A 25,917-nucleotide genomic window follows, 5' to 3' on the forward strand; every position below is an offset into this window, starting at 1 on the left:
GAGCCTCTGAAAAGATGGCTCACAACAATAATAACCCGATTTTTGTAACTATGTACAAGTATTGCAGATAATCCGCACTTGGGATGGGCGCCCAGCATCCACTACGGACTCCGAGAAATAGAATTATCGGTAAGTAAATTCTTATTTTCTCTATCGTCCTAGTGGATGCTGGGGTTCCTGAAAGGACCATGGGGATTATACCAAAGCTCCCAAACGGGCGGGAGAGTGCGGATGACTCTGCAGCACCGAATGAGAGAACTCCAGGTCCTCCTTAGCCAGGGTATCAAATTTGTAGAATTTAGCAAACGTGTTTGCCCCTGACCAAGTAGCTGCTCGGCAAAGTTGTAAAGCCGAGACCCCTCGGGCAGCCGCCCAAGATGAGCCCACCTTCCTTGTGGAATGGGCATTTACATATTTTGGCTGTGGCAGGCCTGCCACAGAATGTGCAAGCTGAATTGTATTACACATCCAACTAGCAATAGTCTGCTTAGAAGCAAGAGCACCCAGTTTGTTGGGTGCATACAGGATAACAGCAAGTCAGTTTTCCTGACTCCAGCCGTCCTGGAACATATTTTCAGGGCCCTGACAACATCTAGCAACTTGGAGTCCTCCAAGTCCCTAGTAGGTGCAAGGCACCACAATAAGCTGGTTCAGGTGAAACACTGACACCACCTTAGGGAGAGAACTGGGGACGAGTCCGCAGCTCTGCCCTGTCCGAATGGACAAACAGATATGGGCTTTTTTGAGAAAAAACCACCAATTTGACACTCGCCTGGTCCAGGCCAGGGCCAAGAGCATGGTCACTTTTCATGTGAGATGCTTCAAATCCACAGATTTGACTGGTTTTAAACCAATGTGATTTGAGGAATCCCAGAACTACGTTGAGATCCCACAGTGCCACTGGAGGCACAAAAGGGGGTTGTATATGCAATACTCCCTTGACAAACTTCTGGACTTCAGGAACTGAAGCCAATTCTTTCTGGAAGAAAATCGACAGGGCCGAAATTTGAACCTTAATGGACCCCAATTTGAGGCCCATAGACACTCCTGTTTGCAGGAAATGCAGGAAACGACCGAGTTGAAATTTCTTTGTGGGGCCTTCCTGGCCTCACACCACGCAACATATTTTCGCCACATGTGGTGATAATGTTGTGCGGTCACCTCCTTTCTGGCTTTGACCAGGGTAGGAATGACCTCTTCCGGAATGCCTTTTTCCCTTAGGATCCGGCTTTCCACCGCCATGCCGACAAACGCAGCTGCGGTAAGTCTTGGAACAGACATGGTACTTGCTGAAGCAAGTCCCTTCTTAGCGGCAGAGGCCATAAGACCTCTGTAAGCATCTCTTGAAGTTCCGGGTACCAAGTCCTTCTTGGCCAATCCGGAGCCATGAGTATAGTTCTTACTCCTCTACGTCTTATAATTCTCAGCACCTTAGGTATGAGAAGCAGAGGAGGGAACACATACACCGACTGGTACACCCACGGTGTTACCAGAACGTCCACAGCTATTGCCTGAGGGTCTCTTGACCTGGCGCAATACCTGTCCCGTTTTTTTGTTCAGACGGGACGCCATCATGTCCACCTTTGGTATTTCCCAACGGTTTACAATCATGTGGAAAAAACTTCCCGATGAAGTTTCCACTCTCCCGGGTGGAGGTCGTGCCTGCTGAGGAAGTCTGCTTCCCAGTTTCCATTCCCGGGATGAAACACTGCTGACAGTGCTATCACATGATTTTCCGCCCAGCGAAAAGTCCTTGCAGTTTTTGCCATTGCCCTCCTGCTTCTTGTGTCGCCCTGTCTGTTTACGTGGGCGACTGCCGTGATGTTTTTCCCACTGGATCAATACCGGCTGACCTTGAAGCAGAGGTCTTGCTAAGCTTAGAGCATTATAAATTTACCCTTAGCTCCAGTATATTTATGTGGAGAAAAGTCTCCAGACTTGATCACACTCCCTGGAAATTTTTTCCTTGTGTGACTGCTCCCCAGCCTCTCGGGCTGGGCTCCGTGGTCACCAGCATCCAATCCTGAATGCCGAATCTGCGGCCCTCTAGAAGATGAGCACTCTATAACCACCACAGGAGAGACACCCTTGTCCTTGGATATAGGGTTATCCGCTGATGCATCTGAAGATGCGATCCGGACCATTTGTCCAGCAGATCCCACTGAAAAGTTCTTGCGTGAAATCTGCCGAATGGAATTGCTTCGTAGGAAGCCACCATTTTTACCAGGACCCTTGTGCAATGATGCACTGTTTTTAGGAGGTTCCTGACTAGCTCGGATAACTCCCTGGCTTTCTCTTCCGGGAGAAACACCTTTTTCTGGACTGTGTCCAGAATCATCCCTAGGCACAGCAGACGTGTCGTCGGGATCAGCTGCGATTTTGGAATATTTAGAATCCACCCGTGCTGTTGTAGCAGTATCCGAGATAGTGCTACTCCGACCTCCAACTGTTCCCTGGACTATGCCCTTATCAGGAGATCGTCCAAGTAAGGGATAATTAAGACGCCTTTTCTTCGAAGAAGAATCATCATTTCGGCCATTACCTTGGTAAAGACCCGGGGTGCCGTGGACAATCCAAACGGCAGCGTCTGAAACTGATAGTGACAGTTCTGCACCACGAACCTGAGGTACCCTTAGTGAGAAGGGCAAATTTGGGACATAGAGGTAAGCATCCCTGATGTCCCGGGACACTATATAGTCCCCTTCTTCCTGGTTCGTTATCACTGCTCTGAGTGACTCCATCTTGATTTGAACCTTTGTAAGTGTTCAAAAATTTTTTTAGAATAAGTCTCACCTAGCCTTCTGGCTTCAGTACCACAATATAGTGTGGAATAATACCCCTTTTCTTGTAGTAGGAGGGGTAATTTAATTATCACCTGCTGGGAATACAGCTTGTGAATTTTTTCCCATACTGCCTCCTTGTCGGAGGGAGACCTTGGTAAAGCAGACTTCAGGAGCCTGCGAAGGGGAACCGTCTCGACATTCCAATCTGTACCCCTGGGATACTACTTGTAGGATCCAGGGGTCCTGTACGGTCTCAGCGCCATGCTGAGAACTTGTCAGAAGCGGTGGAACGCTTCTGTTCCTGGGAATGGGCTGCCTGCTGCAGTCTTCTTCCCTTTCCTCTATCCCTGGGCAGATATGATCTTATAGGGACGAAAGGACTGAGGCTGAAAAGATGGTGTCTTTTTCTGCAGAGATGTGACTTAGGGTAAAAACGGCGGATTTTCCAGCAGTTGCCGTGGCCACCAGGTCCGATGGACCGACCCCAAATAACTCCTCTTCCTTTATACGGCAATACACCTTTGTGCCGTTTGGAATCTGCATCACCTGACCACTGTCGTGTCCATAACATCTTCTGGCAGATATGGACATCGCATTTACTCTTGATGCCAGAGTGCAAATATCCCTCTGTGCATCTCGCATATATAGAAATGCATCCTTTAAATGCTCTATAGTCAATAAAATACTGTCCCTGTCAAGGGTATCAATATTTTTAGTCAGGGAATCCGACCAAGCCACCCCAGCTCTGCACATCCAGGCTGAGGCGATCGCTGGTCGCAGTATAACACCAGTATGTGTGTATATACTTTTTATGATATTTTCCAGCCTCCTGTCAGCTGGTCCTTGAGGACGGCCCTATCTATAGACGGTACCGCCACTTGTTTTGATAAGCGTGTGAGCGCCTTATCCACCCTAAGGGGTGTTTCCCAACGCGCCCTAACTTCTGGCGGGAAAGGGTATACCGCCCATAATTTTCTATCGGGGGGAACCCACGCATCATCACACACTTTATTTAATTTATCTGATTCAGGAAAAACTACGGTAGTTTTTTCACATCCCACATAATACCCTCTTTTGTGGTACTTGTAGTATCAGAAATATGTAACACCTCCTTCATTGCCTTTAACGTGTGGCCCTAATAAGGAATACGTTTGTTTATTCACCGTCGACACTGGATTCAGTGTCCCTGTCTGTGTCTGTGTCGACCGACTAAAGTAAACGGGCGTTTTAAAACCCCTGACGGTGTTTTTGAGACGTCCGGACCGGTACTAATTGTTTGTCGGCCGTCTCATGTCGTCAACCGACCTTGCAGCGTGTTGACATTATCACGTAATTCCCTAAATAAGCCATCCATTCCGGTGTCGACTCCCTAGAGAGTGACATCACCATTACAGGCAATTGCTCCGCCTCCTCACCAACATCGTCCTCATACATGTCGACACACACGTACCGACACACAGCACACACACATGGAATGCTCTGATAGAGGACAGGACCCACTAGCCCTTTGGAGAGACAGAGGGAGAGTTTACCAGCACACACCAAAAACGCTATAATTATATAGGGACAACCTTATATAAGTGTTTTCCCTTATAGCATCTTTTTTATATATATTTCTAACGCCAAATTAGTGCCCCCCCTCTCTGTTTTAACCCTGTTTCTGTAGTGCAGTGCAGGGGAGAGCCTGGGAGCCTTCCCTCCAGCCTTTCTGTGAGGGAAAATGGCGCTGTGTGCTGAGGAGATAGGCCCCGCCCCTTTTTCGGCGGCCTCGTCTCCCGCTCTTAACGGATTCTGGCAGGGGTTAAATATCTCCATATAGCCTCCGGAGGCTATATGTGAGGTATTTTTAGCCAAAATAGGTATTCATTTGCCTCCCAGGGCGCCCCCCTCCCAGCGCCCTGCACCCTCAGTGACTGCCGTGTGAAGTGTGCTGAGAGGAAAATGGCGCACAGCTGCAGTGCTGTGCGCTACCTTTAGAAGACTGAGGAGTCTTCTGCCGCCCATTCTGGACCTCTTCTTACTTCAGCATCTGCAAGGGGGCCGGCGGCAAGGCTCCGGTGACCATCCAGGCTGTACCTGTGATCGTCCCTCTGGAGCTGATGTCCAGTAGCCAAGAAGCCAATCCATCCTGCACGCAGGTGAGTTCACTTCTTCTCCCCTAAGTCCCTCGTTGCAGTGATCCTGTTGCCAGCAGGACTCACTGTAAAATAAAAAACCTAAGCTAAACTTTTCTAAGCAGCTCTTTAGGAGAGCCACCTAGATTGCACCCTTCTCGGCCGGGCACAAAAATCTGATCGGAAAGCTTTACTTTTGTGCCCTGTCTCCTGCGGAGCCGCTATTCCCCATGGTCCTTTCAGGAACCCCAGCATCCACTAGGACGATAGAGAAATGGTCTGATTATGGAAATATTCTTGAGAGGGAAACGACAGGTCTGTGTAAGCTGATGAAAGTTCAACAGCGCATTTGGGGCCTAGAGGAAATGGTAGTGCTGTCAATAGATAATTAAATTGTGGCATATGAGGTTATACAGGAGGGTGGGAAGATGATCAGCTCAGTCTTAGACATGTTAAGTATAAGAAAGTGCCGGGACATACAGGAAGAGATAGCAGAGAGACATCTGTAGATACGAGTGACGAGAGAGTAGGAGAGGTCAGGGGAGGAAAGGTAGATCTGAGCATGATCAGTAAAGAGATGATATTGGACGCCAAAAGAGCTGATGAGCTCACCTAAAGAGGACGCATATTGGTCCAGCTCACAAAGAGGCTTATTCTGATTTGCACACAAGTTTGAATGCAACCGTTTCAAGCACTTGTTAGCAAACTGCACGTGTTGTGGGGCTGCTGTCATGAATGTCATTCTTTCCTTGGTGTCTATCAAATGAGCGTTACTGAGTGGCAACAGGCGATTGTACAGAAGAGAAATGTTCCGTGAGCGTGCTGTGAGCATGCAGTGAGAGTTACTATTTATCCTCAGTTTTGTGTATCCACAGTGCACAATGTTTTCAGTCTAATCTTCTGCACCTAGCAAGGGCCAGATGTAATTGCCACTGATAGCAATAACAACTGCGCGTGTAGATGCAGAACGTGGGTGGTGTGATTGTGTAGATCCGTATGACTCAGAATACCAATGTACACAGTAGTAACATCAGCATATTGTTCTACTGTTCATATTCCGATCGCTGCAGGTGACTGGAATTGTGCCCGCACTACGTGCAGCTTAGAATACGGATCAATGTGGCAACTGCCAAAAGCGCGAAAGCCATAAAACCTCAACAGTGGCATAAAAAGAAATAAACCACAAGATTAATGAAGCTATATACCCCAGGGGTGGTAACGTGATACACAAATAACAAAATGTTGTTTTGTAACAGCTATAGTCCATGTAACTTGTTATCTCTGTTCGATCTGCTTTATTTCCTGTTCATCTAGTTGATAAAATAACATGGTCGGCATAACTAAGCTCTAGAAAGCCATCAAAAACCACTCAAACAAGAAACACAACATGCACAATCTTAAGCACAAGCCCAACATATTTCTATGGGCACGGTCCTACTTTGGAGCAGTGCGTGGAACTTGGTAAATCCTCCTTTATCTATAATGTCAACACCAGCTACAAAAAAAAAACATGAGCTGAGCGAGGATGTAGACCTTGGCTAAGATAGTGCCAGTTAAAACCATACCATTCATTACTATATAAAACAATCACAAATAATCATATAAATCAATCAGAATATCTTTTTCTAAGAGACAGTCAACCCCCCTGTGGCTCTGGCAGTATTACTATCCTGCTAAAAAAGAAATGTCTCACTGATTGTTAGACACCCCGAGGCTGCAAATGTGGGTATATGGCATTCATAATTATAGCCAGTTAGGATGAAGCAGGTTCTCCAGTGACTCTCCACTGTCTGGTCAGGGGTCACTGAAGTCGGTCAATGTTTAGAACCCATTAGTGGACACATACGTCCTCAGATCCACATCTTCCCCAGTGTACGAGAAATGTTCCTACCCATCTCCATATTACAGGCCTAAATGGGTAGGATATTATCAAGCTAGGGAACACACTCTGGAATCTAATATTCCACACAATCCTCTAGAAAGGATAAAAGAAAAATAATTCTAGCATAGTCTACACCGTGACATCACCAAACATTGGGAAGCCGCCTCTGGAACAAAGAGAGCAATGATTTCCACCATCATCAGCATGGAAATGAATTGAAAACAGCATATCCATTGAAGCGAAATATTTCTAATTGCCATCCCTACGGATACTTGCAGACGGGACCTCTCCAGTCTTAAAATGCCCCTCAGAGGTTTCGATCTACAGTACTTCACCCAATCTCTGTCGTTACGTAAGTAACAAAGGATCATCTACAAAGTGTTCTGTCTAGAGGATTCCTGAAAATCTATTTTATTTCTTAACAAAAAGTACTGAGAGTTCTATGTGCTGCTCACTGGAAACAACCTGGAAATATAACAGATTGCACGCATTGCTTAAATATATATAACAAAACATTTCTGAGAGAGACTAGAGGGCCGAGGTTCCATGTAAGGAATATTCCCTCCAGTTCATGCAGGATGTTTATGAAAAATTAATTCTTGCCGTGTGTGCCATGCATTTTTCATAAACAGCATTCACTAAAGAGGCGGCAGGATCACCTGCAAATAATTACATCCCGTTCTGAGTGAGCCAATGTTTTCCTTAAGCCATTGTTGAAAGGGATCTCCTATTTCATGTGCCACCAGTACAAACAACTCCTCACTCATTTTACGTTCAGTGTTCCGAATGCAAGCTCTTTAGTGCGAGCAGAAGATACCACTTACCAAGTGTTTCACTTCGTTCCGTCCCAGTGGTTCCTGAAAATGAAAAGAGCCTATTATTTCAGCCTCTTAACTTTGTTAAGACCATTACGTTTAGCTAAAAAGCTTTTACCATGAAACACAGTATTAATCAAAGACACAAAATGGCAATCAAATGATGTTGTATATATAACTATAGTGATATACAGTTTATAATCTTAAAAGTGTAATTCTAAATATTGAAACACACCTCTACGGAAATAAACTTTATTGTCATTAGATATAACAGATTTATTTATTCAAAGATTTATTACAGAACTGGGATGAAATGTTGAAGCAAACCTCGTAGGCTAGGGCGGGCCTGTGTCGGGTATCAGGTGATAGGTTTTGTCCAATAAGAATGGAGGGTGTGGGTTTAGTTTCATCTTAGGGCTTAGGGATGGCCATCGGTTTGTTACCATTGGTAACAAAACCATTAGTACCATTGATGGATAACAATGATGGTATGAAACCATCTGCTGGGAAACCATCAATAGTTTCACCCACCGATGGTTGTCCCTTCTTTACTATAGAGTGTGTGTGTGTGTGGGGGGGGGGGGGGGGGTCGGGGGGTTTTCGCAGGTGTCGAAGCTAAGCTACATGTCCCGACACAAAGAAGAGGGGGGAAAAATCTGGTTGGTCTTTACCATCAATGGCAGGAAACCATCTGGCTCTCCCCCATCAAAGGCTAAAGAATTCAACATCCGCCATAGACTATCAATGATTTTGAATCATCGATGGTCGATGGGCAACACTATTAGGGCTTGTTAGGGGGCTTTTGTTCGTGTCTTCAAATCTTCCCTCCCTATTTTTGTTTTGCTGATTTTTGGGTGCTTTTTTCATTGACTATTATAGGCTGGAAAGAACGGCAGGTTACCTGTTTTTGGAGTGGATCTCAGTTAGAGTTTGATTGTTTCTTAGTTTTTAGGTGCGCTCACCTTCTCTGACTGTTTATTTCTACTGGACTACCTTACCGGGGGCAGCGTCATCACCCTTCCGGGTCGGTAGTCAAGGTAGAATGTTGAGTGGATACCTTTGTGGCTTTAGTTTTTTTGGATTGTTTTGATTGAGTTTTGGATTTGGGCTGATTTTAGCCGTTCTTTCTTTGCCACCATTCGTTGTTTATATTTTTTACATTTATTAAAGTATATTGGCCCTCATTCCGAGTTGTTCGCTCGTTGCCGAGTTTCGCTATATTGCGATTAGTTGCTTACTGCGCATGCGCAAAGTACTGAGAGTTCTATGTGCTGCATGCGCTTAGTTATTTTACTCAAAAGTTTGGTATTTTACTCACGGCATAACGAGGATTTTTCATCGTTCTGGTGATCAGAGTGTGATTGACAGGAAGTGGGTGTTTCTGGGCGGAAACTGGCCGTTTTATGGGAGTGTGCGAAAAAACGCTGGCGTTTCTGGGAAAAACGCGGGAGTGTCTGAAGAAACGGGGGAGTGTCTGGGCGAACGCTGGGTGTGTTTGTGACGTCAAACCAGGAACGAAACTGACTGAACTGATCGCAATGGCAGAGTAAGTCTGGAGCTACTCAGAAACTGCTAAGAAGTGTCTATTCGCAAATCTGCTAATCTTTCGTTCGCAATTCTGCTAAGCTAAGATACACTCCCAGAGGGCGGCGGCTTAGCGTGTGCAATGCTGCTAAAAGCAGCTAGTGAGCGAACAACTCGGAATGAGGGCCATTGTTCATTTAATAAATAGCTACCAATGTCTGTCAAATTCATGTCTTTGCATCTTTGTTTTATTAAGGTATAGAGGTTGATTGTCACTGATGCATACACAGGGCAATCCTCAGCAGTTAGGAGGTTTATATAAAACATTTACATTTGTATTTATTGGGGGTGGGGGGACACAAAGACCTTTTAAATTTAAAGAGAAAGATAATGGGCCAAATGTAATAGAGTGAGAGTTTCAGAAAGTGAGAGATTTGGTAAGGTTTTTCTTTTTTTTTTTTTTTTTAAGTGGCAATCATTTACACTGCAAAACCAGGTTGATCTTGCTGTGTAAATGATTGCCACTTTAAAAAAAACCTGCAAAACCTTACCAAATCTCTCACTTTCTGAAACTCTCACTCTATTACATTTGGCCCCATGTGTACAATTGTATCTCCGCTTTATTCTCCACTTCTTTTTACTCTCTAGTAAAGGAGGCTTTCCACAGTCTGCAGTGGTTTCATCTCCTAAAAGGTAATTAAGCTTAAAATACAAAAAGAATAAGAAAAAAAAAATTATCCAAAACAACTCACCAGAAGAACTGGCCTAATAGACATTATTGTATTGTTGCTGCCTCCCCAGTCCATATAGGTCTTGTATCTGCCTTTTTCCAGTATATATTGTTCTCCACAATAATGCTTCTGCTGATACGCTACCCACCTGACAAATATCAATGCAGGAAAATGTAATAATTATACATAATAATAACAACAACAGCATAAACATCATAAAACATATTACTTCTCCATGCGTGCAATAATATCAGCAATACAGAATGGCCATTACTTTACACAGACTGTGATCTAGTTTTTGTAACATGGACACAAGATTCCACGTATAGTAAGTCAGAGTACGGCTTATCCAATGTCAAAGGAAGGCGGTGCCGGGATGTGTATCCAGTTTACTAACGCTTATGTGTAATTGTTTTCATGTTTTAGAGTTAAAATTCTCTATGTACGTCTGCTATTCTTATCAGGACTCTTCTGTTTTATGAGCACTGATCTGCCAAGCATCATTCATAGGAGATACGCTATAAAGCTCAATGACAAGAATAAGGGTGACTTTCCATCACGGAATCAGTGTCGACAACACCCCTGGGCTTTAGGAGCCCAGATTACTGGTATTATAGGTATTCTCTATGTCACAGAGGAATCCACTGCTGGGATGGAAACAGAATTTCGGGGTGGCTTATTGCTTTCTTTCAGAGTACAGTACACAGGGCCGTCTTTTCGTATGGGCTCAATGGGCTCTTGCCCAAGGGCCCCAGGAGTGTAAGGGTCCTAGGCTGATAGCTGAGGGTCCCCTCTTTCCAGGGGTACCAGATTTTTGAAAATCGGCCCTGGGGAACTGGAGATATCCGACTTGAAAGCAGTGGTCCCCATCCAAGCCTGTTAATTGCTCTTCCCAGCCAGATATCTCGGGTTCTGTCTGACTTAGTTTCTCTGAGGTTATAATCCAAAAGCTGGGACTCTCCCCTTTTGGTGGACACTGGCAGCTTGTCTATACTATGCCCAGAACCAGAGATATCAGCCTTCAAGCAGCTGGTCCCTGCTCCAGCTCCACACGCCTAATATGCAGTGATTTTCGTTGGTGAATTGCTCTGGCTCCTGAGCTCTGATCCCCAAGTCCCCAGTACCTCCTGAAAGGTGGGACTCTCTAGTTTTTTATCCCATTCAAAGCTATGAAATATATTTTCAGGAACATGAGATATATGCAGTCAAGCAAGATGCCCTCCCACCGGAAAATGATAAATATTAAGCCCACTCCACTATCCATCCCTCCCCTACGTATGAAACACCCCTTACCACCCTGGATGTCATGTACCAGGGCTTCTTCTTTCAGCCCAATGCCTCCTACTACAGTTTAGCACCATCTGTGCAGTAAAGGAGTAATTAGCAGAAATTACTGCTCCAGGTCCTACATGCTGAGCGGAAGATAGAACACCCCCTACCGCCCGCGGGACATCAAAGCTGCCACTGACAGCACCCCCCACCCCTACTGCTGGAGGATGGGTAGGGGGCCCAGTGGATTGCTGTGCCCAGGGACTTACACTGCTGTTAAGACAGCCCTGGACAGTACAGATGTAGCCACGCCAAGCTGCATCTTTTGCCGTCCATATACTCTGTAAGGGAAGCATCTAAGATGTACACGCACAAAGCAGCGTATACATGGGCCGCATTCGCATCTAGGCGTAGACACGATGAACATGGATACATCTGTATCTCATTATTCTACTATAACATGTAAAGTTGTGTTTTCTTTCCAACAAGAACAAGTGACTTGATTCCAATACAAAGTCCATTTATGTGTAACTACCAAAGCACTGTGGGGCTAATTCAGCGAATGGGTTCTGCGACACAGGACGCAGTATGGCATCAGACTGCCAGTGATTGACAGTCTGATGCTGTTTGGGGGCGTCAACGGCCTCCGTTTGTGAAAACGGAGGCATGTCGCCACTGTTTAGGGGGAGGGAAGAGACCAGGATCTCCATCGCTGGACAGAGAATTCCTGGCTTCTTATGAGGTTCTGCGTTGGGTGGCTTGTGCATCCCCATGGGTGCTGCAAGCCAACCAGTGATGTCACAGTGATCCGATGCTGCGTCCTCGGACTCAGGTCGGATCATTACTGCAGCAGGAGGAGTCTGCTTGAAATAGACGCCTCCTGCTGCATTACCATACAGCGCTATCACTGCTGCTTCCAAGCAAGGCGGTTACAGCAGCTCTGACCACATCTGAATTACCTGCAGTGTGTGTTCCACATTAAACACATGAAACAGACATGCCAAAAAAAACAAATTATGACGTGTGTCTAACAGAATCTGGGTCGACCCCACTTAGGTCGACACCCATTGGTCGACAGTAAATAGGTCAACACTATAAATAGGTCGACGTGAACAATGTCCACATGCAAAAGGGTTGACATGAGTTTTTCACATTTTTTTTCCTTTTTTTTTTAAACTTTTCCATATTTTATGATCCACGTGGACTACGATTGGGAACGGGAACCTGTGCCGAATCTTGCTCGCTATGCGAGGGGACACGGTGCATTAATTGGGGTCCCTGGTCACTTTACAAAGACGACACCAAAAAAACATGAAAAACTCATGTCGACCTTTAATCATGTCGACCTTTATTCATGTCGACCTACTGTAGCTACTGTCGACCAATAGGTGTCGACCTAGACACCGTCGACCATGAGTCCCATACCCGTGTCCAACATAAATCAGTTTTGTCCTTTACGCAGCTATTAATAATTGTTAATTGTCACATGACTATGGGGGTGGTATTCATGTGACCGCCGGTCAGCTGACCGACAGTCACATGACCTCCTCCACCATCCCGACGGCTCGCTATCCCGATGGTCGGCATGACACCCATAGATTGGGAATAGAACCCGTGCCCGCAAGGGGCTTGCTGCACTCGCCCCTTCCTCCCCGCCGGGATCTCGGCGTCGGTATGCTGCCGGGATCCCGGCGTCGGTAAGCTGACCGGCGGTCTCCTGACCGCCGGTCAGCCGTACTACACCCAAATATGGGCCTAATTCAGAGCTGATCATAGCCCTGCAAAATTTTGCAGGGCTACGATCAGGCATACTGACATGCGGGGGGAAGCCAAGCACAGGGCTAGTCTGCCACGCATGTCAGGCCCACAGATGCTTTTGCACTTCAGGAGTAGCTCCCGGCCAGCGCAGCTTTTGCTTGCTGGCCAGGAGCTACGCGTCGCTGCCCAGGTCGCAGCGGCTGCGTGCGACGACACGCAGCCGCTGCGGCCCGCCCCCTGCACGGTCCGGCCACACCTGCGTTTGCCGCCCCCTCCCGCCTCTGCCTGATAATCAGTCAATCAGGCAGAGGCGATCGCTAGGCAACGACAGCCGTCGGCTGTCAGCCATGCGCCAGTGCACTGTGGCACCGGCACATGCGCACTTCTGACCTGATTGCTGCGCATCGAAGAACGGCAGCGTGCGATCAGGTCAGAATGACCCCCTATCATGGAACACCTGTCTTGTCAGCATGCAGATTAACAGCACAATCCCCGAGCAGCGTGCACAAGGAGCGAGGGCTCTGACGATGAAATAAGATGAGAGCCTCCTCTCGGAAGCTACTGTACAGAACTATGAAAGTTTAGATCTCACAAAGTAAAAGGCAAACATAATGATGAAAACTGATTGGCTGCTAATAAGGGGTGAAACAATAGCGAAGAAGCACTAAACACAGTCTGGGGCAGATGTACTAAGCCTTGGAGAGAGATAAAGTGGAGAGAGATAAAGTACCAGCCAATCAGCTCCTAACCTTTCAGCATAACCTGTAACATGACAGCTAGGAACTGATTGGCTGGCACTTTATCTCCATCCACTTTATCTCTCTCCAATGCTTAGTACATCTACTTTCCTATAATGCTGGACTGTCACTACACATGATAAAGTATAGTGCTATATATTTGCATAGCTGCCCTTATGGCCTTGAGAGCAGGTGTGCTAATTACACAACAGCTCCTGCATTACTCAGTTACAGAGAGTGCTTTCTCTATACATCTCCAGTTACTGATCTGTTCCATTTCCTCAGATATCTAAAGGTTTTTTTACACATGACATAAACAGGTGGTGCCCATAGCAACCAATCAGATTCTAGCAGTCATTTATCTAGTGCTTTATATAAAATGTTAGCTAGAATCTGATTGGTTGCTATAGACAACAGTTTAAAATGTTTACTAAATCTCAAATTGGAAAGAATTACCAGTATATAGTTACTGTATGTTACACTAATATCTCTCTAATCACTGCACCAGTGTATACTGTAAAGGTATACTATGGGGCAGATGTACTAAGCTTTGGACAGAGATAAAGAACCAGCCAATCAGCTCCTAGCTGCCATGCAACATGCCGTGTTTGACAAATGACAGTTATGCTGGATACACACTAGGATGCAGTGTCACCGAGAGGGGGAAGGGGCTGGGGGGAAAGGCTCGTTCCGCCACTTGCCCGATCACCCCTTCCTTAACGGTCAGCTCCATCTTACTTCCGCAGTTTGGGCTGCAGTGATTGCAGGGAGGCTACTGCTGCCGAGCCGCAGCAGCAGCGACATCCTCTGTCTGTGTGGCGGCAGGAAGGGGGGAGGGGATAGCGATCACACTGATCGTGTCCACTTTCTGATCTGCTCTTGGCTCCCCCTTTAAGGTGCCATAAATCCTATTTTAAATCATATTTTTGGGGAAGGAGGCGTGGTCACGCTCCCCCCTTTCCCCTCTCCATTAGGACATGGCCCCCCCATTACCTGCGCCCAGCCACGCTGTCTATGGCCATACTGGGATGATGGAACGGCTGTCCAGCTGATCTGCTGACCTATCTGATGTTTGGTTAGTTCATACACACTTACCAATCGTCGGCTCGATGTGTTGTGCCTGACGTCACAACTGGGACGCATTTACATGTGCCCACCCACTTGTGATGTCAGTCACCAGCGACCTCTGCAGCAAGTGTACCGTCCGTACATATAGCACGATGTGCTGATATATCTGCAGATATATTGGCCATAGTCTGTGCTGCACAGCCGATGCGTACGTCTGTGAATGACGTCATTCACAGACGCATCACTTTTACACACCTGCCGACATGCCCACGATATATTGGTCCTTTAGTTGAAATGCCAATGTGTACCCAGCAACAGGAGCTTACTGGTTGGTAGTTTATCTCTCTCCACTTTATCTCTCTTTAATGCTTAGTCCATCTGCCCCATGGGCACATCAGTGCCTAGAGAATAAAAAGCAATATGTAATAAAACCACAGAATATGCTCACATCCCAGATTTCACATGGATACACTGCGTTTTGGGGTTATATCCAGCCAGCTCCAGGTCAGGAATCGCCTGGTTGAAAAGATCCACTTGTTTCCCTTCTTCCGCTTCCGAATCGTACAAGGTGACAGACGCCTCCAAAAAGTTCTAATGTACAAGAGACCTGCATTAGATTACCAGTCAGACACATTGCTCCTGCACATATAATGCAGAGTGTATTGTATGCTAATAATAAGGCAGATAGAGCTACTGTATAGCAGGAAAGACAATGGCCATGATGCAGAGGTGGACGCTAATCCCTTCATACGCAGCGGATCTGAGAAAGTCTGCAAATGTCGCGGAAGCCATCCTTTGTACAGAGTCGCCAAGCGTTGGCTTCTCAGATTGCTGCTTGTGTACAAAGATGCAGCATCGGACGAACATCAGTCACACCATTAGAACTCTCAGCAACATTACGGTTGCTCAGAATGTCCGTCACAACTAAGCCGACGGGGGCCAGTGATACTGCGTCCGAAGCTGCGACACACCACCAAAACTGTTACATGCCTGCATTTTATTTACCACTTCATCATTACCTGCCCCAAATGGTCACCACCTGTCTATCTCTCTCTACACTGCCACCGCTGTCACAAGACCATCGTGGCATATGCGCAGTGCGGCTCAGATGCTTGTGCAGTAGAAAAACACTGTCCATTTGCGATGATATAGGAATTGTGTCCATCTCTAAATCATGCCCCATGAGCGCCATACTTGCCGGTGTAGAAACAGTGGTTACTGCATGACAGTTTCATAGCATATTTTAAGAGATATTACCACAAGTGGCGCCAGGCAAGCGGTTTGGAACACTCTGGGTTTGCAGCCACTAAGACACAGCCTTCATTCTGATGTGGAGCTGCACTTATTACTCAATGGGAGCGCTGACACCAGTACACTGAGGGGGTAATTTAATTGCAGGTGCATACATCTGCCTTGTCGAATCAGCACGGCAATAGCATTCAGCTGGGTGGGAGAAGGGTGTGAGATGCGGTGACGTTGCCACCGTTTAAATGCTGCGGCAATGGCAATTTTCACCCTTGTCTGGAATTGAATTCCCCACTGAGGGCCTATATCGGCTGTGCAATTCCATGACATTAAAATTCAAATGCAATAGGAGGCGTCTATAGGAGATAGATGCCTCCTGCTTGCATTTGCGAGATCTGACTGCTACGTCTAGGGACGCTGCCTCGGATCACCACTGCGATTATCAGTCACGATTCACAATGCTTTTAGGCACTGGTCAGCCTGTACGCTGAAGCATAACTGCAACACTTTACTTTAAGTATAAAATGGACGATGTTAGTGTTTCTATCTGAGTATATTGAGCAGGAAATGCCGGGTCAACAAATAAAACAGCATTCAGAAGTGCCTGTCTGGCACCAGAAATATCAGACTGGCTTCAATCGATGACTATTTTTTTTATAGATATATATATATACAGTGTATATATATATATATATATACACACACACACACACACACACACACACACACACACACACACACACACACACACACACACACACACACACACACACACACAATTTTTACATAAAGCAAACAAATGTTATTATGATTTGGCCTGCAGCCACATTATCACTGGTACCAGGATCTTGTACATAATAACGTATATATAGATCATATCTATCTGATTAACTAACAAGGCCACCCTCACTACTAAGGCTCTTATATGATTCCATTACTTTGTACATGACGAGTGCATTTGGCTTGGTCTGTGAACCAGGGGGGAGCTGGAAAGAAAAACCTTACCAGTTTTGTGTGGTTCCTAACTGGCATTACTGAGCACTGATTAATCCACGAGGAATGTGATTACACCAGCTATGCCAGTGGGTGCCTCTTATCTGAACCCTACGTGGCTGACTATTCAAAGTTAAACTGTAACAAAATGAGCAGCTTCCAATATATAAACCTGGGCAAACATCTAGATGGGGAGTTATGAAGAGTAATAAATCCATTCTATTTACAAATATGAGAACCAAAACTAATGTACTGTGAAATACTGAGCTTTATAAAGATTGGATTTGGATGTGTCTTATTTGTGAGGAAGAGTTTCTCCTACATATTCATTAGCTTGGAGCACTACTGGCACATTAACATGCACTAGGAAGGAAATACCCCTGTGCCCTTTTGATGAAAAGGTTTACTGACACAGTCATTAGGAATGAGAATCACTGACACAGTCATTAAGAATGAGGATCACTGGCACACTCATTAGGAATGAAGATCACTAACACACTCATTAAGAATGTGGTACACTAACACACGTTCATTAGGAATGAGGGTCACTGACACAGTCATTAGGAATGAGGATCACTGACACACTCATTAGGAATGTGGTACACTAACACACTCATTAGGAATGAGGGTTACTGACACAGTCATTAGGAATGAGGATCACTGACACAGTCATTAAGAATGAGGATCACTGACACACTCATTAGGAATGAAGATCACTAACACTCATTAGGAATGTGGTACACTAACACACTCATTAGGAATGAGGGTCACTGACACAGTCATTAGGAATGAGGATCACTGACACACTCATTAGGAATGTGGTACACTAACACACTCATTAGGAATGAGGGTCACTGACACAGTCATTAGGAATGAGGATCACTGACACACTCATTAGGAATGTGGTACACTAACACACTCATTAGGAATGAGGGTCACTGACACAGTCATTAGGAATGAGGATCACTGACACACTCATTAGGAATGTGGTACACTAACACACTCATTAGGAATGCGGGTCACTGACACAGTCATTAGGAATGAGGTTCACTGACACACTCATTAGGAATGAGGGTCACTGAAACACTCATTAGGAGTGAGGGTCACTTACACACTCATTTGAAATGAGGGTCACTGACACACTCATTAGGAATGAAGATCACTAACACACTGATTAGAAATGAGGTACACTGACACACATTAGGAATGAGGTTCACTGACACACTCATTAGGAATGAGGGTCACTGACACACTCATTACGAATGAGGGTCGCTGAAACACTCATTAGAAATGAGGGTCACTGACACACTCATAAGGAATGAAGATCACTAACACACTCATTAGGAATGAAAATCACTAACACACTCATTAAGAATGTGGTACACTAACACATTCATTAGGAATGTGGTACACTAACACATTCATTTGGAATGAGGGTCACTGACACAGTCATTAGGAATGAGGATCACTGACACACTCATTAGGAATGTGGTACACTAACACACTCATTAGGAATGAGGGTCACTGACACAGTCATTAGGAATGAGGATCACTGACAGTCATTAAGAATGAGGATCAGTGACACACTCATTAGGAATGAAGATCACTAACACACTCATTAGGAATGTGGTACACTAACACACTCATTAGGAATGAGGGTCACTGACACAGTCATTAGGAATGAGGTTCACTGACACTCATAGGAATGAGGGTCACTGAAACACTCATTAGGAGTGAGGGTCACTGACACACTCATTAGGAATGAGGGTCACTGACACACTCATTAGGAATGAAGATCACTAACAAACTGATTAGAAATGAGGTACACTGACACACATTAGGAATGAGGTTCACTGACACACTCATTAGGAATGAGGGTCACTGACACACTCATTAGGAATTAAGATCACTAACACACTCATTAGGAATGAGGTACACTAACACACTCATTAGGAATGTGGTACACTAACACACTCATTAGGAATGAGGGTCACTGACACAGTCATTAGGAATGAGGATCACTAACACACTCATTAGGAATGAGGGTCACTGACACACTCAATACGAATGAGGGTCACTGAAACACTCATTAGAAATGAGGGTCACTGACACACTCATTAGGAATGAAGACCACTAACACACTCATTAGGAATGAGGTACACTAACACACTCATTAGGAATGAGCGTGCAGGTGAATTACACTATACTAATGGGCGTGCAGGTGAATCACACTATACTAATGAGTGTGCAGATGAATATTTTTAATAAGAGTACATGTGAAAACAAGGAGGAAAAAACAGCTGCCAAATTCAATATTTTGGACCAAAAGCAAATCAAGAAATGTAACTACACTCTTCTGTAAAGTAGTTCCAGATCAGTGACTCCTTACATACTTCTTTCTTACTGACATATTACAGTTTCTCAAAAACTGCATCTAACTTTAAATTAACCACTTCTCTGCACTTCATTAAAGGGAAGTAATCTCGCACACTTATCTCTAGATGACGTGATCATTTTCCACCACAATGTGACCCCAATACACACTTTACATGTTATGGTATTCCTTTTATATCACTCCTCCAGTCTGAGAGGGTGAGAAAGAGATAACGGCCAGGTATAGCTAGTACCAAAACAAATAAGACATTTTTTTTTCCAGCTATTAAGCTCAACATAACTTTCTGTATAGGAATTAAGTGTAATTTGGCCTCACTAATGACTCATGAAGACTAAGGGCTGTTAAACATTATGCCAGAGCTGGGACTAAGGGGGTCATTCTGAGTTGATCGTAGCTGTGCTAAATTTAGCACAGCTATGATCATGAACCCAGACATGCGGGGGGACGCCCAGCACAGGGCTAGTCCGCCCAGCACCTGAGTCCCCCCCCCCCCCCCCGCAGAAGTGCAAAGGCATCGTACAGCGGCGATGCCTTTGCACTTCAAGAGTAGCTCCCGACCAGCGCCGCTTTAGCGTGCTGGCCGGGAGCTACTCATCGCTCTCGGGCCTGCAGCCCACGAAATGGCAGCCAAACGCCACCGCTTCGCCCCCTCCCGCCCATCGACCACCTCTGCCTGTCAATCAGGCAGAGGTGATCGTAGCGCAGTGACGGGCGGCCGTGCGGCGGCGCACTGCGGCACCGGCGCATGCGCGGTTCTGACCCGATCTCTACGTTGTGAAAAACTCCAGCGTGCGATCGGGTCAGAATGACCCCTTATATCCTGCAAAAGGACAGAAGGCTATGCTTGATTTTGAATAGTGTATTATTTGTAACTTAACCACTTAACTGACGATTCCCTCCCCAAAAAAAACGCTCCGAAATTGCCAGGGTTTTTTTTATGAGTGAATTAGGTGAAGGACATGAATTTAACTCGCCAAAATGATTTTAGGGGTGATTCAGACCTGATCGCACGCAGGCGTTTTTTGCAGTGCTGCGATCAGGTAGCTGCCGCCTACAAGGGGAGGGGGTAATCGCTGTGCAGGGGTGCGAATGCATGTGCAGAAAGCTGCACAAACAAAAGTTTGTGCAGTCTCTGCACAGATCAAGACTTACTCAGCCGCTGCGACGATCCGGCCTGGAGCTGACGTCAGGAACCCTCTCTTAAAACGGCTGGACACGCCTGCGTTCTCCCGGACACTCCTTGTCAGTTGACACCCACAAACGGCCTCTTCCTGTTAATCTTCTTGCGATCGCCAGTGATCCCCGTCGCCGGCGGCCGACGTGCCTGCGCATTGCGGAGCATTGCGCAGTTCAGACCCAATCGCACCGCTGCAAAAAAAACTAGCGCGCGATCGGGTCTGAATGACCCCCTTAGTTAAAAAAAAAAATTAAAATTTTTTTTAATGATTTTTTTCTAAATATTTTTCCAAACATTGAAACATCGATCGGGAACATCACGACCATCAGAACATCAGAAACATTGCGGCTTTCATTTTGAAAGCCGGAACAGCCTCCAGGTACACAGGGGGGGCTTGGGAGGGTTAATTTACACTCCACTAGTTATTTATACAGAGCACACATATTCGGCAGCACTTTACACAGAATATTTGGCCACTCACATCAGTTCCTGCCCCAGTGGAGCTTACAGTCTATGGGCCTTATTTAGGTTTGTAAGCAAACCAAAAGAGCACACAACTGAGCAAAACCAAAAGAGCACACAACTGAGCAAAACCATGCTGCACTGCAGGCGGGGCAGAGGCGGGGCAGATGTAACATGTGCAGCGAGAGTTAGATTTGTTACATCTGCCCCACCTGCAGTGCAACTTGGTTTTGCCCACTTGCCTGCTTTTTTGGTTTCCCCCAATGCTCCCTGTCACATGTACATGCAGACACATTCACACTAGGGTTAATTTTGTTTACACCAGTATATTTTTGGATTGTGGGAGGAAATCAGAGTACGTGGAGGAAACCCACACAAGCATAGGGAGCATATTCCACACAGTTAGGGCCATGGTGGGAATCGAACCCATGATAAAGTGGAGAGAGATAAAGTACCAATCAGCTTCTGCTGTTTTTTTTTTTAGCACAGCCTGTAAAATGTCAGTTAAAATCTAATTGGTTGGTACGTGATCTCTCTCCAATACTTGATAAATCTCCCCATTAGTACTCCCACTTAACCTCCACTTTTTCTTTCCCTACCTCCCACATAATAATGTTCTCATAAATTTAAATCAGATATCAGGTCCGGGTTGCCTATCTGGCACCTTTGGCAAATGCCAGAAGGGCCGATGGGCTGATGGGCCAGTCTGGTCACACATAGGCACCATGCTCAGCTGCCTGGCTCACACAGACTGGGGCTGGCCAGCAGTTCCACCCTCCCGATGCTCTGCTCGGCTGCACGGCATGGAAAGATGGGGGAGTGCAACAAGACCAGGCCCCAGTGACTTGCGGCATGCCACGCCACTTTTTTGTGACACGAGCGCACAATAAATGCCAGGGCTCTATACAGCCCCAGTCCATCCCTGTCAAATATAAATGTGTGAAGGCAGTTGGTGGTACCGTGGAGTGTCATCACAAGAAGGATAGGACTGTAACATCAGCTCAGCTGCTGCCATATCTGTTTCGCCTCTGATGGCATACCTCCCAACATGACCCTCTCCAGGAGAAACAGAATGCTCTGCTCCTGGACTTCCCTCTTCGTGTATGCTTGCCACCACCTGTGCGCAAACGCCTTTCTTATCCATTAACCTGTTCAACACAGGTGATGGCAATCACAAATGAAGAGAAAATTCCAGGAGAAGAGCATTCTGTCCTTCCTGTAGAGGGTCATGTTGGGAGGTGTGTGATGGCAGCAGCTATGGCCGCAGTGTTTGTAAACGTGGGGCATGTGTCCTAGCTCTTTGCCCATGATGGTGCACAAGGAAATACTGGGCACACAGCTTCTTCCGGCTAGCAGATAACCCCTGTGATTCGTGTGCCCATGCAGAGCAAAAGCCTTATCCAGATTCAAGACTGGAAGGATGTGTAGGTAAATGGTAAATGTAAGGGATCCTTTGCTAGCAGCTGACTGTCCTAAGTTGTCTACAGTGAGTAGTTCATCTTCCCTGCTTCCATCTCACACTGTGTCCTCATTCCCACCATACCACGCCTCAGGCCGCTGGCGCTGCACAGGGGAAACAGACACCAATGGCTTCTTTACTATTGGTAGCAGAAAATGCTGCTGTCATACAGTACATACACACTTTCCCCACCAATAGCCATAGTTGTTATACAGCTACCTTATGCATGAATTGTATTCCTGGACAATTTAAAGGTTTTTAATTCCATTACATATAAAAGTTATGCAGAGAGCTGCATAATATGTTAGGGCATTTTAACATAATAATAATAATAATAATAATAATAATAATATCTTATAATTTAATGTATCTAGACTTTAGGCTTATCAGTCAGTGAATATATAAATACTTTCATTATGTTACATTTGGCTCCATATTAGGCCTTGTACCCACTGTTATCAGTATACATGAGTGTGCAAACCTTTGTGTAATTCTTGTACAACGCATGTAAATGCTGGTGACAATGGGGGGTAATTCCAAGTTGATCGCAGCAGGATTTTTTTTTGCAGTTGGGCAAAACCATGTGCACTGCAGGAGAGGCAGATATAACATGTGCAGAGAGAGTTAGATTTGGGTGTGGTGTGTTCAATCTGCAATCTAATTTGCAGTGTAAAAATAAAGCAGCCAGTATTTACCCTGCACAGAAACAAAATAACCCACCCAAATCTAACTCTTTCTGCACATGTTATATCTGCCTCCCCTGCAGTGCACATGGTTTTGCCCAACTGCTAAAAAATTTCCTGCTGCGATCAACTTGGAATTACCCCCCATGTCGCCAACCTACTTGCATTAGTACTAGTAGTCGGGAACACTTTAAAAAAGCTGCAACCCCCTATGCAGTGAAACGCGTTAGTTGAACCACCTTGCCTATCCCATTTGGACCTTGCAACCAAGGAGTGTGACCGTACCAACCCTCCGCTGTTTTACCTTCTGTGGGCCACACCTCAGCTCTAAATTGCCTCAAAATCGTGGACTGGATCCTATTATTTACAGCGTACAGCTTGAGAACCTCCGCATTCAATTTACGTTCTCATGAACTACAGTATCCCTCTAACGGTGAACCGGTAACTATAAACATGGACAGTGCCACTTTTAAGAAGCTAGTATTTCTTCTCGACACACAATAACAGGGGTATTAATAGGAACAAACACTTAATCACTTCAGAGACTGGTCCTAAGCTAGAAACCTGCTTATTGGGATGTGCAGGTAATTTTTTTGTGTGTACCTGGTTCAATTTAACGTGTATATTGAATATATACTTTCAGTCTTTATTTTAATTGTTATTAAATGTACATCTTTTACTCATCCAGATAATTATTATTATGAGAAAATTCTTAATTAATCATTACCGCTGCCACATTTGCTTATTTTTATCTTTGTACACTGTATAGGATTAACTATCCTGTTATTTGGCAGCTACTTGACTCAACAACTCATAACAAGCACCCGAAATATACCTTGGTATTTACACACTTGGGGAACACTTAGGGTGTGTACACACGGTGAGATATTTTCTTTCAATTTTGACTATATAGTCAAAATCGCAAGAAAAGTTAGTGCAGATCGCAAGGTGAAAGTCACCTTGCGATCCCGGTTCGATCCCGATGTGCGGTCCCGCCAGGTCGGCAACGCAAGAAAAGATAGACTGTGCAGGCAAGTCAATCCTTGCTAGATCGGTGTACTATCTGGTTCATCTCACATGTCAATGACATCTCACATAAGCCAAAATCTCACATAAGCCAAAATCGTAAGTACACATAGTCCATATCTCAAGAAAAGTTAGTCAAAATCGGTGGTGCTGGGCTCCGGGGAGTTCAGGGGAAATCGCAAGTGAAAATCGGCCATAGCAAGGATCTCACCGTGTGTACACACCCTAAGATTGCCTTGTAAGGTGATGGAGTTTTTGAGACGCTGCTTGCTAAATTTTTTGACATTTAACATAAGTTGAATGCAGCTCAGTGAATATTTGGGGTAATTCCAAGTTGATCGCAGCAGGAATATTGTTAGGAGTTGGGCAAAACCATGTGCACTGTAGGAGAGGCAGATATAACATGTGCAGAAAGAGTTAGGTTTAGGTGGGGTGTATTCAAACTGAAATCTAAATTGCAGTGTAAAAATAAAGCAGCCAGTATTTACCCTGCACAGAAACAAAGTAACCCACCCAAATCTAACTAACTCTGCAAATGTTATATCTGCCCCTCTGCAGTGCACATGGTTTTGCCCAATTGCTAACAAACTTGCTGCTGCGATCAACTCAGAATTACCCCCATTGTCCACTGACTTCCAAAAGTAATCACTGAGCAAACACTCAGTGGAGGAGGGATGATAAAATAGCAGGGGGAGGAAACTGCGGGGGAGAGAGAACTGCAGGGATGAGGAGGAGGGAGTGTGAATTGCAAGGGGAGGAAGAACACTGCAAGGGGGAAGGGAGGAAGAGTGATCTGCAGGATGGAGGAAGAGAACTGTAAAAGGGGGAAGGAAAGGGGAGAGTGAACTGCAGGGTGGAGGAAGAGGACTGCAAGGGGAAGGAAGGGATGGTGGATTGCAGGGGTAGGAAAAGAACTGCAGGGGGGAGGCGAAAGTGAACTTCAGAGGCAGGAAGACAAGCTGTGCAGACTTATATATATGAATTAAATCTCATTTTTGACTAAAGATGTGACATTACATGTATATCAGGGAAATGGTGTGCTAGTTTAGCTCCCCTAGCATTTCCGCCGGTTCACAGGAAAACTGTCATGGAGAGCGTCTCTTCACAAGTCAAGATATCAGTATATATTTCCAGCATTATCAGAATCAGAATCAGCTTTATTGCCTAGGTATACTTGCGTATACTAGGAATTTGTATTTGGTTTGCTATACAACAGCCAAGTAGGTAACAGATAAGCAGGTGGGGGGAAGTAACGTCATACAGATAAGTATACCAGAGGGACACAAGTGAGTTACATGTACAGCTAGTCAGTCAATGTTCAGGAGTTCAGCAGGTGGACCGCTTGGGGAAAGACACTTTTGAGGCTTCTGGTGGACCCTGCGGGGACGGACCTGTAACGCCTGCCTGAAGGAAGCAAGTTAAACATGCTGTGGCCGGGGTCCCTTATTATCTTTGTTGCCCGCTTTTTAGCTACAAGTCCTGGACTGAGGGAAGGTCGGCCCCTATGATATTCTCTGCGGTTCTGACCACCTTTTGGAGCCTGCATCTGTCCCTTGCGCTGGCGGAGCCGTACCATACCAGTATCGAGGAGCACAGTACCGACTCCACAATCGCGGAGTAGAAGAGGAGCAGAAGCTTCTGTGGGATGTTGAACTTATTGCAATACACTTCTTAAAATTGTTATAGTGAAGATTGTTTTTGTTGTCACCCAAGCCTGATCTGTGATACCAATCTCAGGAAGCGACAATAGTCCAGGTTATATAGTGATGGCCATTATTAAACTCCATGAGATCTGT

General features: G+C 45.5%; 1 protein-coding gene across 2 annotated transcripts in view; it reads right to left on the reverse strand.

The window, feature by feature from the left end:
- Positions 1 to 25,917, reverse strand: part of CRYBG3 (crystallin beta-gamma domain containing 3) — a 343,220-nt gene that overhangs the window by 74,143 nt on the left and 243,160 nt on the right. For both annotated transcript variants that reach the window (XM_063956283.1, XM_063956282.1), the window contains 3 exons: positions 15,130 to 15,272; positions 9,871 to 9,997; positions 7,604 to 7,636 (listed from right to left, as the gene is read on the reverse strand). In XM_063956283.1, coding sequence (XP_063812353.1) covers positions 7,604 to 7,636; positions 9,871 to 9,997; positions 15,130 to 15,272 — 303 coding nt within the window. The remainder of the gene's footprint in view (positions 1 to 7,603; positions 7,637 to 9,870; positions 9,998 to 15,129; positions 15,273 to 25,917) is intronic.

The sequence above is a fragment of the Pseudophryne corroboree genome, chromosome 2 (genome assembly GCF_028390025.1).
Source record: "Pseudophryne corroboree isolate aPseCor3 chromosome 2, aPseCor3.hap2, whole genome shotgun sequence".
NCBI lineage: Eukaryota > Metazoa > Chordata > Amphibia > Anura > Myobatrachidae > Pseudophryne > Pseudophryne corroboree.